General features: G+C 41.0%; 1 protein-coding gene across 6 annotated transcripts in view; it reads right to left on the bottom strand.

Annotated features, from left to right (window-relative positions):
• The window catches only part of DGKI (diacylglycerol kinase iota), a 233888-nt gene that overhangs the window by 150639 nt on the left and 68009 nt on the right, over window positions 1-15240 (bottom strand). For all 6 annotated transcript variants that reach the window (XM_055808931.1, XM_055808932.1, XM_055808933.1 and 3 more), the window contains exon 2: window positions 3349-3457. In XM_055808931.1, the coding sequence (XP_055664906.1) occupies window positions 3349-3457 (109 nt within the window). The remainder of the gene's footprint in view (window positions 1-3348; window positions 3458-15240) is intronic.

The raw sequence follows: 15240 nt of genomic DNA, 5'->3' as shown, positions 1-15240 counted from the left end.
TGCTTGCACCCAAAGAGTTCTGACGATGTATTCACATAACACAAAGCATGGATCAGTCTCAAGTTGTTTCACTGAACTCCAAGAATGGAAGCTGTGCATCTTCAAATGCCTCTTGCAGGACATAACTAGGGTTTCAAGTCTTGAGGTCATGCACCATATGTGCCTGCTGAGGAGAAGGCAAGAAATGAGCATCAACAGAAAAATGCATTATGGACAAACAAAATGAGATATTTTGGGCCAGTGGGAAGCTCAACACACTAATATCCTAGTGGCTGTCAAGATTTTTGTAGGTACTAAATAAAGCAAGAGCTAGAAGGCAGTACTTAAAAGGAAATTACAGTATGACTTTGCACAAAAGCTTGTGGTTATTTTCCTTGGAAGAAAGAGGCAGTATGAAAATATACAAAGACCTAGATCCCCAATGGTGTACAGGCACTGTATGAGGCGGCTCAGTCCATACTTACTTGAGAATCTAGGCTAGAATTATTTGCTTTATCATGTAATACATGGGAGTGATGCCTAAAATGGGGGAGGGTGAGAGAAGGGGCTATAAATGAACATATCACAGGGACAGACATTTAAGGTGGTTCCTTTTTGGTAAGGCATATTCTGCATTTCCCTCTGGCTATAACATTACCTGCTCCAGAGAACATATTCTGCACAGCCCTGCTGTGAAAAGATAGCATTAAATTAGACAACAAAGCTACAAGTTAACCTGAATTAGGTGTAGCAAGTGTGATGAAACAGGGCATTTATAAGTATGTTAGAGAAAAGAAACCTCAGGGATGACAGTAGCAACAACAATAAGACATACTGTTTCTTATATAAAAGGTCTTAAAGAGACATCAGAGTCATCACCTCCATTTCACAAGTAGTGAGGCTGATGTACAAAAAGACAAAAGAGTCATCTGAGCTCACTCACGAGGTAAGTGGCAGAGCAGGGAATGGAAATCCCACTCTCTGAATCAGTGTCCTGTTCACAAGACGATGGCATCTGATAATAGTAAATCACCCGCAAGGAGTTCCAGAAAAGGGCAACTATAGCCAGGGAATTCTTTCCAGTTATTACTGCGAACAAAACAGGGAGGAAACATTTCCTACTGCAAAGTCAACTGACAACTTATGTTCATGTCATTTAGACTCTGGAAAGATCTCCCATCACAGGTCCTTGGAGAATCATCCTCAGAAATACTGAAGAGCAGGGTAAGATAGATGGGGGATGCAACACGCACAGATTAATGCTGCCTTCCAGCGGTTAAATACAGAGACTTCCTGTCTGGCTCCAACACATCTTAATTCAAATTCCTTTTCAGTCCACCAAATACACCTCTGGACATAAACATCAGTATTTGAAGTTTAACTTTTTTCTTTACTGACATTCACTACCCTTTATAAACCCTGTCCATTTCAGCTTCTTCACACCTCCAAACCACCTCCCTGATATCTTTTATAATTTATAAAAAACATATATATATCACAGTATATTTTACTGTGACTCAGATTTGAGAAACGCCTTTCTCCCTCACATTCACCAGTTAGTTCAGGCTCCTCCCAGCCACAGATGTCTCCCACTCAGTATCTTGTCCCTTTCCCCACATGCCACAGGATTGCCTACCTTCTCCAATCAAAACGTGAAGTAAAGCAGGAACAACCTGAGAAGCTGGAACAGCTGAGAAATTGAACTAACGGAAAATCTAAACCATAAGCCAGGAAGTGCGAAAACACACACATACACAACTAAACCCCACAATATTTAATCAATATTCACCAACATATTTCAAGACCTGTAGTATTTATGTACTGGGATCACATGAGGAACCACACGGTAAAATTACAGACAATCAGCTTTGAAGAAGGTTAAGTTGCGGTTCTTGGGATTGGAGTTTAGGTTTTTTGGGTTTGGGTTTTGTTGCTGCTGTTGTTTTTAAGCATGATTTTGAAAGGTGTTTAATTTAGCCTGTGCCTAACCCTTCACATATGTGACTGATCCTTGAAATTTCTACTCAACTGCATTGATGACTCAAAGCAGACATGTTTTAATGCCTTGCTTGTCAGGATCTGGGTTTCCTGGAGCAAAAGATCAAGGCATTCTCCAAAGATCTGCCAAGAGGATTCCATGTAAGCTTTCAAACTCATTTTAACACTCTATGTTGAAGTACAGTACTGAAGAATATCACAGTGAATCTAATACAGCTTCCTGCAGTACAGCCTGTAAATTTTTATCACTTTAAACTTCAAGTGCAACAGCTGGGGCTGAAGCAGAGTATGTTATCTAGAAAGCCAACTGGTCTCGGTATACAGAACAGAAATAAACATAAGCCGTATTCAAAACATATGCTACCTTAACCTAAAAGCCACTTGGGTGGCTAGTGCCTTGATACTGCCATGTACTGAGTTCTTTACCAATAGCTGAGAGTGAGATCTACTGTATGCTTTGCTTTAAATGGGACACCCCTGTAACCTACTGGCTTAAGGCTCACCTCCTTAGCATGTACCAGTGCATAACTACATAGAAAGTGCATGGGAATGGTTCAAAGCTGTGTCAGGGGAGGTTCAAACTTGACATTAGCAAATATTTCTACAGAGGGCTATCAAACACTAGAACAGGCTTCCTAGAGAGATAGTTGATGCCCCAAGCCTGTCAGTGCTTAAGACATTAAGATAGCATTAAATTAGACAAAGCTACAAGTTAACTTGAATTAGGTGTAGCAAGTGTGATGAAACAGGGCATTTGGACAATGCCCTTTACAATACGCTTTACCTTTTGGTCAGCCCTGAATTGGTTAGGCAGTTGGACTAGATCATTGTAGGTCCCTTCCAACCAACATAGTCTATTCTAGACAGTCCTAAACTGTGCCCTTCTGAAGTAGCCCAGAAACATAACAGAAACAAGGATGGGAGGGATGGAAACATGATTTCTGTGTCTACAAGACAGGATAAATCTAGCCATACACACAAAGTATTGTGAACAAAGATTTCTACTACCTACTCTACAGGCCAAGCCAACTCAACATGTGCCTTCAGCTTTAACTTTTGGCCCATCAAACAGAGATAGAAAAACTCCACTGTGCTAAAATCAGATCACCTTTGGATGGCAGATCTTGCCAAGAAGGCAGCAAACAAATGTAGCCAGACAGTTCCCAAGCTGGAAAGTTTGAACAGCTAGTCTGTGCTGCTAAAGTCTCCACAAGTTTTCATGTCTCTGCCTTGCACTTCATTTCATAATAGAAGCATGTTCCCAATGACCAGCACTAATTCTGATGGCAACGTCTTATGTTGACTTAAGGAAGGAGACAGCACTAGCCAAAGATTCTGCTCAAATTAACTGCCAAAAACCCAAACACCTACAGTCCACTCTAAGGCCGCCCTTGGTTCCTTCACAGGTCCATTGGAGACTGCAATGTTGAGGGAATGCACAGGAGCCAAGTGCTGGAGGCCTGACCTGGAGATTGCTTTCCTGCAAATTGAAAAGAAAAAACACACATAAATGGAGTGTATATCAAATATAATTACCCAATACAATAATCCACCCCACCCTTCTCCAGAAATCAGAAGAGGCAGTACAGCATCTAATTTCAGCTTGGGTGAAATGGTGCTTGAATGCCATCTCCTGCTAAAGCAGTTTAGGAAAAGAATAAAGTAATCTGATCACGGAAAATTACTGTTTAATGAAGATCAGTTACTCATCTGGCACTAAGCTGAAGTTTCAAATCCAGTGGATTACAAATGGTTGTTTGCCAGTTTCAGTGGAGTCCTCATTCGTTACGCTTACTCCTCACCTACCAGCTGCACCTGCTGCATCAACTCATACATGATTCCAAATAGCCCTTATTGGAGGAACGAAATTCGAGTTTATACAAAAAGTGTAACATCTGCTGCTTTTACTTAGTTTATATGCTGGGAAAAGACACCCATTCAGCATCCAACAGGTAAAACAAGATATGTGGACAACACAAGTCAGGAAGGGGAGTCATATGCTACTACCTTTTTTGAATCACATCAGCATCCCTCAAGGTAATATAGCTTCTTCCCACTTACATTTCAATCCTATCTTTTTGGTCCAAAGTCATTCTTACAGCTCGAGGCATAGATATCGCCTCCTTCAAAAGTCACAGATGGTGACCAGAAACCCTCCTGGAGCTCCACAAGCGCTGAGAGCTTATCCACTGCCTGCTTCCCTAGAGGCACCCAGCCCTGCCAGATCAGCCTCGAATAGTGAGCCATCAGGTGGGAAGCATCGTACGCTGCTGATACAAAGCTCAGCTGTACTTGGGCAGTAGATTTCATAAGGCTTCATAACACTATTGCGTTGTATATTTTAGCACTTGGTGGTGGTGGCCAAAACAATCTCACAGCTTCAGCTGCAATGATTCAGAAGAGGACAAAAACATCTCAAGGAGAGATCTCCTTTTGTAAGCCAAATGCACTCATCCCCCACAAAGCGAAATGACAGTCTGTTTGTGTAAAGTGCATTTTTGTGATACCACTCCCACAGTGCAACGGCTATTTATAGCATCTCCTAATCTTACTGCTCTCCCAAAGCAATAAAGGTCAACTGAGCCAGCAATGACAATCCAGGTCAGCCATATGCTAAACAAATCTTTTCATTGTCCTGAACATATACGGTGCCATATATATCCACAGTAAAGGAGCCTGGAAGCCTCACTGCTCACAGTGCACATCTGGAAAAATAAGCGAGCTGAATCAGAATTCCTTTCCTGTGAGTAGCATGAACAACTCAGAACATTCACATCAGCCTCTGATCAGCCAGTGCCCCCTTTAACAACATGGGCAAGACATTGACATTAAGGTTTTTTTCCAAAATATTTTGCATTTGATAAAAAACCCATTAGAAGAAAGGAGCCCAAGAAAAAGACTTTCACCACCTGGCCGTATCTCAGGAGAGAACAGTTTAGCAAGCAAGATGTTATGCCATATATGTCAGTAGAATATAAGCTACACATTTTCTCAATTACACAATTAAGGCCTTAAAGAAATAAACCACAAAACACTACAATACTAAGTTCTTTGAAATATATTTTTCCAGGAAACTGGCCTTTATATGGCAGGCTCCTTCCATGCTGTTTTGGGTACTAATGTAATTGTTAGTACTTCCTAAACACAAGAGTACATTCTTGTGACTATTCATGGTTTATAACATGGCAATTTGTTTTGGTGGAAATGGGGCACTCTCACATTTTCCATCCTGCATCACCGACAGTGATAAAGCAAAGCTACTTAGTCCTGCCCTCATAAGAGAGGAAAGTAGCATCCACTTTGTGCAAAGCAGTGCTTAAGTAAAGGCGGCATAATAACAGTGTTAGCAGTTAATTTTTATTTGATGAAACATGCCGATATTTTCAGTCAACACAGTTTACAGCCTATAACTTGTCAAGCAACAGAGCCTATAAAGTTGCATGCATCCACTAAGCAAATCCACTAAAGCAAGGTTTGCAATGACTTTTCCTAGGAACAAATTTATCTGACCAGTCTGGCAGCAAGGCTTCTAGCTGGAATGCAAATTCAGCAGAGACTTAAATGGTAAATAAGCCTAATGAACAGCTACAGACATCTCAGCATCAAGCTTTGGATACTATTTCAAGTCAGAATTAGAGATGTGCAAGCCTCCTGCAGCAGAACCCGAGTCTTGGCCCACATTCCTTTAGAAGCCAGCCGAGGCTGATGAGCCTTTTGGCAGAGACCTGGCAGAGTTTTGTGCCAACAGCCTGCCCTTCCTCTGCATGTCAAGTTGGATTTATGGCTTTGTCTGGAAAGCACACAAAACACAGGCATGACAATAATGCTTTTTTTTTTTTTCCCCCACATTTGTTTTAACACAAAAGCCTCAAAATTATCTCAGGGATTGCAAACTTGCACGAACCAGCCAGAAGTGACTCAGGGGGCAAGCTGAAAATGCCTACTTTTACACAGCTTCTTATCAGAACTTTGTCTCAGAACAAAGAGAGACACAGAGTGTCAAAACACGCTGTATGTACTGCAGAAACCTTTCCCATTGAAAAAAAGGAGGTCAGGCTAAAGAGCAAACACATGGCCTTCTATTAAGTGTAAGGCAGACAAGAGAGGGGAAAACGGTGGGAAAGAGAAGGTAGCACAAATCTGACACCAGAACAGATGCCGAGTATCCAGGTGATCATATCTCATCTTACTTTAACTAGCAGATTACACCACCTGGCACTTTTCCAACAGCAAGGTAACATGAATGGCTTTTACTTATCTTTCCCAGCAATTTCATCTCCACTGTGCTGAGCACGTGAACGAAAACACAGGCTCGACAGACATCCTTTGCCATAGAAGCAAAAGTAATCACTGCTCCCCTGATAAGAGACAGCCAAAAAAAGTGAATCTGTGCTTTCATAGTACATTCCACTCTTCAGCCTATGAAGTCTACACCTTTGTTAAAATGGGCACGCCAGCCAGCTTGCTGATGTAGCAACCAACAGCAAGTCAAAGTTGCATCCTAAGTAATGAGCTGTATTGTAACAATTATTTTTTCATATCCAGTAATCAGTAATTTGTAGTAGATGTTATCAGCTTAGCTAACACACCACTGCTATAAACAAGCATGGGTGCACATACATGTGTATGTCATTAAATATACAACAAACAAAAATATCTGATACCAATTCCATAATTGATACCATTAAAGAAATTCTTTAATTGAGTAGTTGACTGTCTTGGAAACCAAGAGCAATCAGACATTCAAGCTACTCAAGTATAACAACTGGTTTTTTGGTAAAAAAGCACCACATTTTCATTTCACTGAAAAGTCAGGCGAGACTCAACCTACTTATTAGATCAAAGGATTTGATTAGGGGGTACTCGGGTTTATTACCAGGCTTCGGCTTTACTGAGCCTTTTCCTCCACCTAAGGCATACAAAAATCCTCCAATGAGTTGTTTAGACTGAATATTTTATGCCTGAATCCTCAAAGACCACAAAAGACAAATAGTCAACAGCATGCAGCTCATGTAACTGTTAGAAAAACCTGTTTTGAAACAAAAAACTTAGTACTCCATGGGTTAACAGATTTGAGTGTCATTTTAGTTGTCACTGGTGTTGGAGTTGCTGCTCTTCCAGGCTGGGGTTACCACCTTCCTTTTTGTAGGGGCCGAAGCTACCACTGGGACAGTCTCTCAGCTGCAGGCCGAGAGATCATATTAAAAAAAAAAAAAAAAAAAAGAAAACACACACACACACACACACACATAATCACACAAACGCTCAGCGTGGCTTCTACAGATCCTATGGCTAAGATATCTGCCAGAAGACTGCTGGGAGTGTTTTCTCAAAGTTAACCTAGATATTTACTGACAAAAGGACAGACACTTATATAACAACGTTTAAGTTACAATAGTTCTGCTTTTCTTTGAATATTCAACGTAGATAAACCCTACACCTGCCAGCTCTCACCTTTGCCAACCACAACTTGAAAAGCCCTGTACAAGGCCACAGTACCTGCATGCTGTATGAACAATTTATATGCACCTGAGTTTGGAGGTGGTTTCCACTCCTGCAATTTGGTGCTTGTGAAAGCCACGAACAAGATGTACTGGCTAAATTCTGACATTATTTCAGTTTTCCCCACACATCTCTGCTGACTGCACAGCGCTCCTGCAACCTGCTGCTCCCAGCTCACCTTCCAGGCATAATATTCTCCTTTTAAGCTGACCAGGAGCTAAACATCAGGATTCCCAAATTTTTTGGCGTTTGCTATAAAAGGAGCCAACTTTAGTCAAATCAAATTTAGTTCCAGTATCCTGTCTCTGATAACGGCCAGCAGCAGCAGGTGTTTACAGAAGCACTGGCACAAATTGGGTGATCCTTCTGACATACTCCAGTCCCAGCTTCCAGTAATCAGCAGTTTAAGGACTTCCTGAGCTGGAGGCTGCTTCCAGACCTTTGTGCTTAATAGTCTGTAATGGGTCTTTACTCTAGGAATGTGTTGGTTCTTCCCTGAACCCATTTATACTCTTGGTCTCCACAGCAGCCTATGTAATGAGCTCCACAATTTCATTATGGGCACTGTAAAGTACTTCCTTCTGTCTGTTTTAAAAATTCTGCCTGATAATTCAATTGGGTTATCATATTCTGAGGAACAGCAAGTAATCACTTGCCTCTCTACACCTTCTGTGATTTTATGAATCTATTCATATACCCCTTCATTCACCCTCCTCGCCCCCACCCCCACCTGGAAGCACCCGAGACCATTAAAGTTTTTGCCAATACCAAGGTAGAACCTTCACCAATGTCTTAATTTCAATTACATATTTTTTGAGGTAGGATTGCCAGACCTAGAACAAATACTGAAGATCTGGCTGTACCAGAGGCTTATCAGTGGTGTCAGCATTGCTCTTTTTCCTCTACATCATTCTGAGCCCTTTACTTGCCTTTTAAGAACTGTGAACACCAAGTTAATCATTTCACGGGAGTACTTGTAATTATCCAAAGATCCCTTTCCTGAGTGCTAAACGGTAATGAAGTTCAAACTCTTAAACTTTTTCTCCCCTGTGCGTTATTCGGCCTTCATCAATCTCACATTTCAACTGCAATTTGCTGCAGAATCATTCAGCATCGTAAGACCCTTCTGCAAATTTTCTGCAATCAGCCTGTGCCCACCCTGACTAATTGTGCAGAGCAGCAGCAAGCTCTGCCCCCCACACTTTGCTCCCTGTGAGTGGCACCGCTCCCATCACAGGTCACCAGTGGTCCCCATCAGTAAACTCCTAGGTAAACTCTGAAAACCACCCACCAGGTGCTAACCACCCCACTGCTTGCTACATTTTAACTGCTGGTTAACCACATGGACACCATCCCTTTTAGCCCTAGTTTCTACACCAGAAGCTTTTTTCCTACATCATTGGAAGCTTTCTGGAAGCCCCTCTGAGCTCCCCTTGGCCAGACCACTCCGGTTCTTGGGCCTCGTGCCTCTGCCAGCAACTTCTGCAAAACTCATGCATCCTGGCTTCCTTAGAAAAAGCTGTACTGGCCTTCCTCCAGCATATTGTATTCAGCTGTGTATTTACTAAACCTGCATCTTAGCAGCAGCTCTACCACTTTCTCCCATTAAAACCTGTGGCTGGGTTACCCCATCAGCACTCTGCAAGCTCCTGTGTGACCACCCCACTCCTTTAGGACTGGAGGTTGTTTGAAGAGAACTATTATAAAGCCCTCTCAGCAGTTTATTTTAATTCAGTCAGAATAGTTACCAAAATCAAATCCTAGTGATTAGTTATTGGCCCTTTTTTCAATGTGGTCTTTAACTTCCCACTTTAACCTTCTCATTTGCCACAGGTTCATCCACACAAATAGCAGCTCACCCTGGGACACACTCAGGTACCTTCAGCAGTGAACACTGATGCAAGAAATTCAATTAGCCCTAAGAGAAATAGGCCTTTCAAAACTCCTTGTGAAATACCTGCTTATGCATCTCTCATTGTGTGCTGCTCAGGGAACAAGAGCATGGAAAAGCAGAGATCTGGGTAGCTTCCCAGCCACCCAACATCAACATCTCCAAGACCCCAACAGATCTTTCCTTCTTCTCTCAAACCCTCCCCACACAGACCAGTTTGATAAAGGCTGCATGGAAACCGGTACACCTCCATGAAACACTGCAGCTCCATGCAGCTCTGACCAGCTTTGCTTCCAGCCTCACAACCAGCCCTCCAGTACCTAATAGGCAGCTTATATCCACTAGAGACCAACCTGAGGACAATGACAAATTTCCACTAACAGTCTTACCAAGAACTTCAAACCACAACCCCAGAGCTGAAAGGAAACCACAGTACATCAGCTCCCTGAGTAAGTTCTGGTAGAAGCATTTGGATCCATCACATCAAACACCGTATTCAGCTTGTATTGATCAGATGCAAGACCAAACGGAGCCATCTAGCCTTTCTGTGACCATCTCCTTGAGTAAAATAACAAACCCAGCAGACACAAGTAATACACACGAATCCTATGAAAGGAAATAAGAGGGAAAGCAAAAGGAGCATAAGACCTGCAGAAAGTTTGATCAGGATAACGGAGGAAGAGCCTCTCCCACATGATGTTGTCTTTAATGAGTCAACGCTGCAGTTCACAGCCATTCCCATGTTCTGCACATGAAGGGATATTCTTTAAAAGGAAGTCCTTTGGTATTTTTGCCCCTCAAACTCTGGGTACAAGAGTGACAGGTTACTTTTCTTATCCCAAAAGAATAAAATAGATTCATGAAACAGGCTGTGTGTTAGAAGAGGCATTCACAAGCTTTGTCACAAATACGTGTGCAGTTTCTTAAATACAGACATACAAATCATCGCTGCCCTGCAGTTACACCTGGGGCTTGGATTAGCGTCAAAACTGCACAAGTCAGAACAGTGCAAATGCCAAAGACCTCTAATACATGATTTTTCTATTCTCTGCTTAGCTTCACCAGTAGGCATATATTAAGCACCAGATTTTACCTTCTGGGAAGTAAATTATGGATTTAATTAGATCCAGAGCTGTGCTAAATTACTCGATCCCTTAAATCTTATCTTACATCAAGCCTTCATCTTCTCAGAAGACAGAAGCATACACCTTTGCGTCAATTCCTATCAAGGGGACCGGTATCTTGGCCTAGATCTATAAATCACTTTGGAGTCTATATTGCATCAAAATCAGTGTGACTTTGGTCTTGCATGCCTTTGTTGGCCAGGCATGATCCAGCAAATTCCCCTGAAAACTCCATAGTGCTCCACAGCTGCAATGTGAAAACTGAAAATGCCTTAGTCCCGGGAGTTGGACAACTAGTTGGATACTTAATTATAAGAAAAACTTCAAAGGCATGTGAAGTTCTCTGAGCTCCTATCAGAGCTCAGATTCATACATATGACTGGGTATTCACCCATTTCTTGGTCTTCTTTCTGCTTACCTAAGGGTTTTTTTGCCTTTACTCTTAATTTATTTTCTAAATTTCTTTCCAAATAGAATAAAACATCAAGGGTACTTATGGTAGAAGGCAACTAAGTTTTACGACCAACAGGGTGTCTCCCAATCTTTTGTTTAAATATGCTATTTCTGGAAAGATATGTACAAATGTGGTGATTACTCTTACCAGAAAAAGTGACAGACCGTGGAGGACTTGCAGGAACAGAAATGTCAGCATTAATTTGTGTGAGGAGAACAGGAAAAAGGCTATGCAGTTGGTGATGCAGGAAAGATTGAGAGTATCCCTTATGCCTGAAATTCACCAAGAGACTAACAAAGGAACCTAGGAAAGCAGGGGAAAAAATACAAATGCTTTCTTGAACTAAATTATTTTGCTTTATTTTTGCTGCAATCAAACCCAGTTTGTTTAGGAAAGAGTTTTTCTGGAGGGTTTTCTTTTGTTTTGGTTTGGTTTTGGTGGGTTGGTTTTTTTTTTTTTTTGGGGGGGGGGGGGGGCGCGTTATTTTTTAGTCATTCGCTTTGGAAGCTATCAGTGCCAGGTCTGAAAAAGACCATCTAGGTCATGAAATCCAGTCTTCTCCGTTTCAGGCAAACATTGTATGTTTGAATTCATAAAGTTATCAAGACTCATTTCAGACCTAGCCCATTTGTTCCCTCTCTTATTCCTACTGAAAAACTATGCCAGATCACCACTGTTCTAACCATTAAAATCCTTTTTTGTAATTTTCATCCAATATATATCCCTCTGCATAACCTTCCTGAAACTCCTGTTATTAGGATTTTCACATTTCATCCAAAGAGATACAGTTGAACTGACAACTAATGATTTTTATATGAAACTTCTACAGAATAGAAGGCACCTGAAAGCCTTGATCTAGAAATCTTTAAACCCTTGGGTCAAAAACCCTTTGAGTGAGGTTATGTAGGATGGAGATGTGCATAGGGAGTTGGAAGCTCACATTTCAAAGATTCTGGAATCAATCGAGTAACTGAGATGATAAAGTTTAATCAGGATCTTTCCAAGTAAAGAATGAGAAATGCTCTAGAGAACTCTTGAGCATAAAAGATTTCCAGCTCCATCACAGACTGGACATCAGCATTACAGAAGATTGATATATTTTCATTATTTCAAAAAGGAAAAGAAGTCTGAATGGGAAATATTTTCCTGGCAATAGGTTTGATCCAGACAAAATCATAGTGAATGCAGCACCTGTGTTCTTTACCCAATTTGCTGTCACCACTTTGTCTAAACTCAAACTAGACATGACTATTGTATGATCATGCTGGGTTTTTTCATCATATGCTAAAATTATATATATAATTTTCAAAGGCAGTGCAGATACTCTATAGTATCATTCTGCCAACCAGAGGAAAATAATAAGATAAGGCCTTGTTTCAGGGTACTTCTTGGTAGCATCAAATAATCTGCATGTGCTCTGGAAGGTAAAGAAAGGGAAAACAAAACAAGACAAGACAAAACAGGGAGGGAGAACTAAATCCTTAGCAGTTTAGCACAGCAAAGAAAAGAGTTATTTTTATTTTTAACATTCATCTTGGAAATGTTTTCTTGTGTCTCAGATGCTAGCACATTACCCTAAATTGGGTTATTTTTGAAAGTAATTATTCCATCGGACCAGGATCCTCCATTGGCATAAGCTATTTACACAAGCTGAAATGTCATTATGACTCAAGAACTACATGGCCTCACACAAACTGTATAACAAACTATTCTGATTTTCTTCTTTTCTACAACTCAAATGTGTGCCTTGCAGTTTTGCACTGTAAGCTTCGGAGTAGTTTCAAATGTGGATTTTTAACCTATTTCCATGCCCCTCAATTGTTAAGTGCCCTCTTCTGTCTTTGTGTAGTCTCTCTTCCTTGAAAATGAAAAAAAAATTGGAAATTCTGTCTGTCTCCACATATTTTTTATTCCCCCTTATAAGCTCCATTTAGCAAACAAGGGTCTAACAGGGCTTAAAATAAAGTCTTCTGAGTGTGCAAAACAGTTGAAAAGGTGATGAAGATACATAGTCACTAATCAAGAGAAAAATACTTCCAGAAGTTTTAGACTGTGGATTAAAGGAAAAAAAAAAATAAATATTGTATGTGACACCAGAATAATTTTTTACCAAATATTGATACAAGAACCAAATTCTCTTCCCAGATATGCAAAAACCTAGGACTCAAGGAATGACCCAGAACAAAAGCAAGCTTTAAACCAATTCAAAATAACAATATTTTTTTCTATCAAAAGACTTGAAAAGCACACAGGACAGAAAAATTTCTCTTCTGAAAAGCAAGTTAGAGTTTTGAATTCCAAACACAATTTTTACAGAAAGAAGAAAATCTAGGTAACAGAGCAGGGAAGGGAGTTCAGGCTTTGCCTGCATTGTTCTTGAGGGGGTGGGGGGAAGAGCCTACATTTACTTTTCATTAGAGTGACACTTGAGAAAGGCAGATAAAAATCAAAACTACCATTTACTAACCAAATTCTATTTTCTCTCTAAGGAAGGAAGCCCAGAAACTGAGATAAGACAAAGCTTTTGTCCCCCACCTTTCTTCCCCTGGACTGTATGAGATACAAGAACAGACAAAAAAAAAAATACAACTTGCCTTTTTCTTCTCATTCTGCACCACAAAGACCATACAGTTCAATGGCATATACTGCTGTGCTTAGGAAAAATAAAGTTAAGAAAATCTTGTTTTGAGCACCTGGAACAACAGGCTCCTAATTCCTAGCAGGGCTGGTGGCTGCCAGGCTGGACAAGCACCACCATACTGCAACCACCTATGCCTTTGTCCCCTTCATCCCACTGCTGACACTTTCTTCTATTTCCTCTGGCATGGTTTGCATACACCAGACTAAGTCCCAAGGGAGCAGCAGGCATGTGTCCACCCTTCAATTTCAAACAAACTGAAGGAGTTCAGCAGAGGGTGGAGAAAGAGGGAAGTACTGCAGTAAATGAAAAGCAGATGAAGAAAATAGAAAGCAAGTGACAATTCCCCATCAGGCCTGTGTAGCCACCTGTTCGTGCAGGACCAATAAAAAAGGTTTGGGTTACTCATAACAAGTTTTAGGATCAAAGACTGGAGACTTAGGGATAATTTTTCATATCTTTACCCAAGCCAAAGAACTAAACAAGGAGCGAGGGATCTGGGTGGAAAATGCAAACCGTAAGAAGTCACCTCCTTCCCCTCACATCACCAACTGTCTGGCAATTCAGAAATGAAGAAAAAAATACACCTGAAGTGACAACATTCCCTCTTCATTCAATGAGCAGAAAGCAGAAAATTTAAGGAACAACTTAAAATAAATTTCCAGAACTGGAAGAGAAACTGACTCAAGCCTTGCTCTAAGGCATTAACCTCAGAATACCCAGTGTGTTTACAAAACGTGAATTCATACTCACTTAGTCCTGAATAAAACATGAGTTGTCTACAAAAAATACCTATGTTCAAAGCTTATTCTTGATAATCAACTTGAGTTACACGGAACCATTTAAAAAAAAAAAAAAAAAAATCAGTCTCTCTGTACCAAACCTTAACATTTCTGCCTGGAGGAGTGTTTCACATCAGATTAAGAAAACATTGCCCATGTCATGCAAAGTTACAAATCTCACTGGAATCACGTTGAGGGCCTACTGCCTTCAGCATGCAGCAGCCACTAACATGGTGCTGCAGGGAGGGTCCAAGGCACTTTCAGTCTGGAGGGAGATTATTGCACTCCCTCCTGATCCCAAGGGACAGCTACCACAGGGTCACGCCTAAGTCCGAGTCTTGGGATTGGAAAGTTTCAGGGGGACACAGAGGCAGAAAAGTGCAGGTGGTACATCAGCTAGAGCAGTGGTCTTTGTGGCTGGAGAGAATGGAAATCTTCAGCACTCATTAGCAGCTCTGCTGGATCTAATTAAAGAGATGCTGTAACTGGAGTTTTGGGGGTTTTTTTGAACTAATTTTAAAAATGCTCATTTTTCTCATGATCTGCCCTTTCAATAGTTTCTCTCTTTCTCATATAAATTCTGTTAAAATATACATATGGAGGTTTTCTTCTTCCCTGTTGACTCACCAGTTGTATACAAGCAGGCTAAAAAGAACAAAAACAAACCACACAACACAAAGCGCTGTCAAATGCACATAACAAACAAACAGCAGGGAGGAAGAAGGACTGTTTTTCTTCTAATTTATTTTTGGCTACAGTAATACTGGGTGCTGCTTTTGTCATGCCTGTACAGCTTCAGGAAAAGACACAGCAAGCTGCTGGTGCTCCTTCAGGGTCAGATAAACCCTCAGACACCATGACCTGGCAGGAGT

Source organism: Falco peregrinus, chromosome 6, assembly GCF_023634155.1.
Source record: "Falco peregrinus isolate bFalPer1 chromosome 6, bFalPer1.pri, whole genome shotgun sequence".
Lineage (NCBI taxonomy): Eukaryota > Metazoa > Chordata > Aves > Falconiformes > Falconidae > Falco > Falco peregrinus.
The sequence above is the reverse complement of the archived record's forward strand: the minus strand, read 5'-3'. Positions and strand labels throughout refer to the sequence as shown.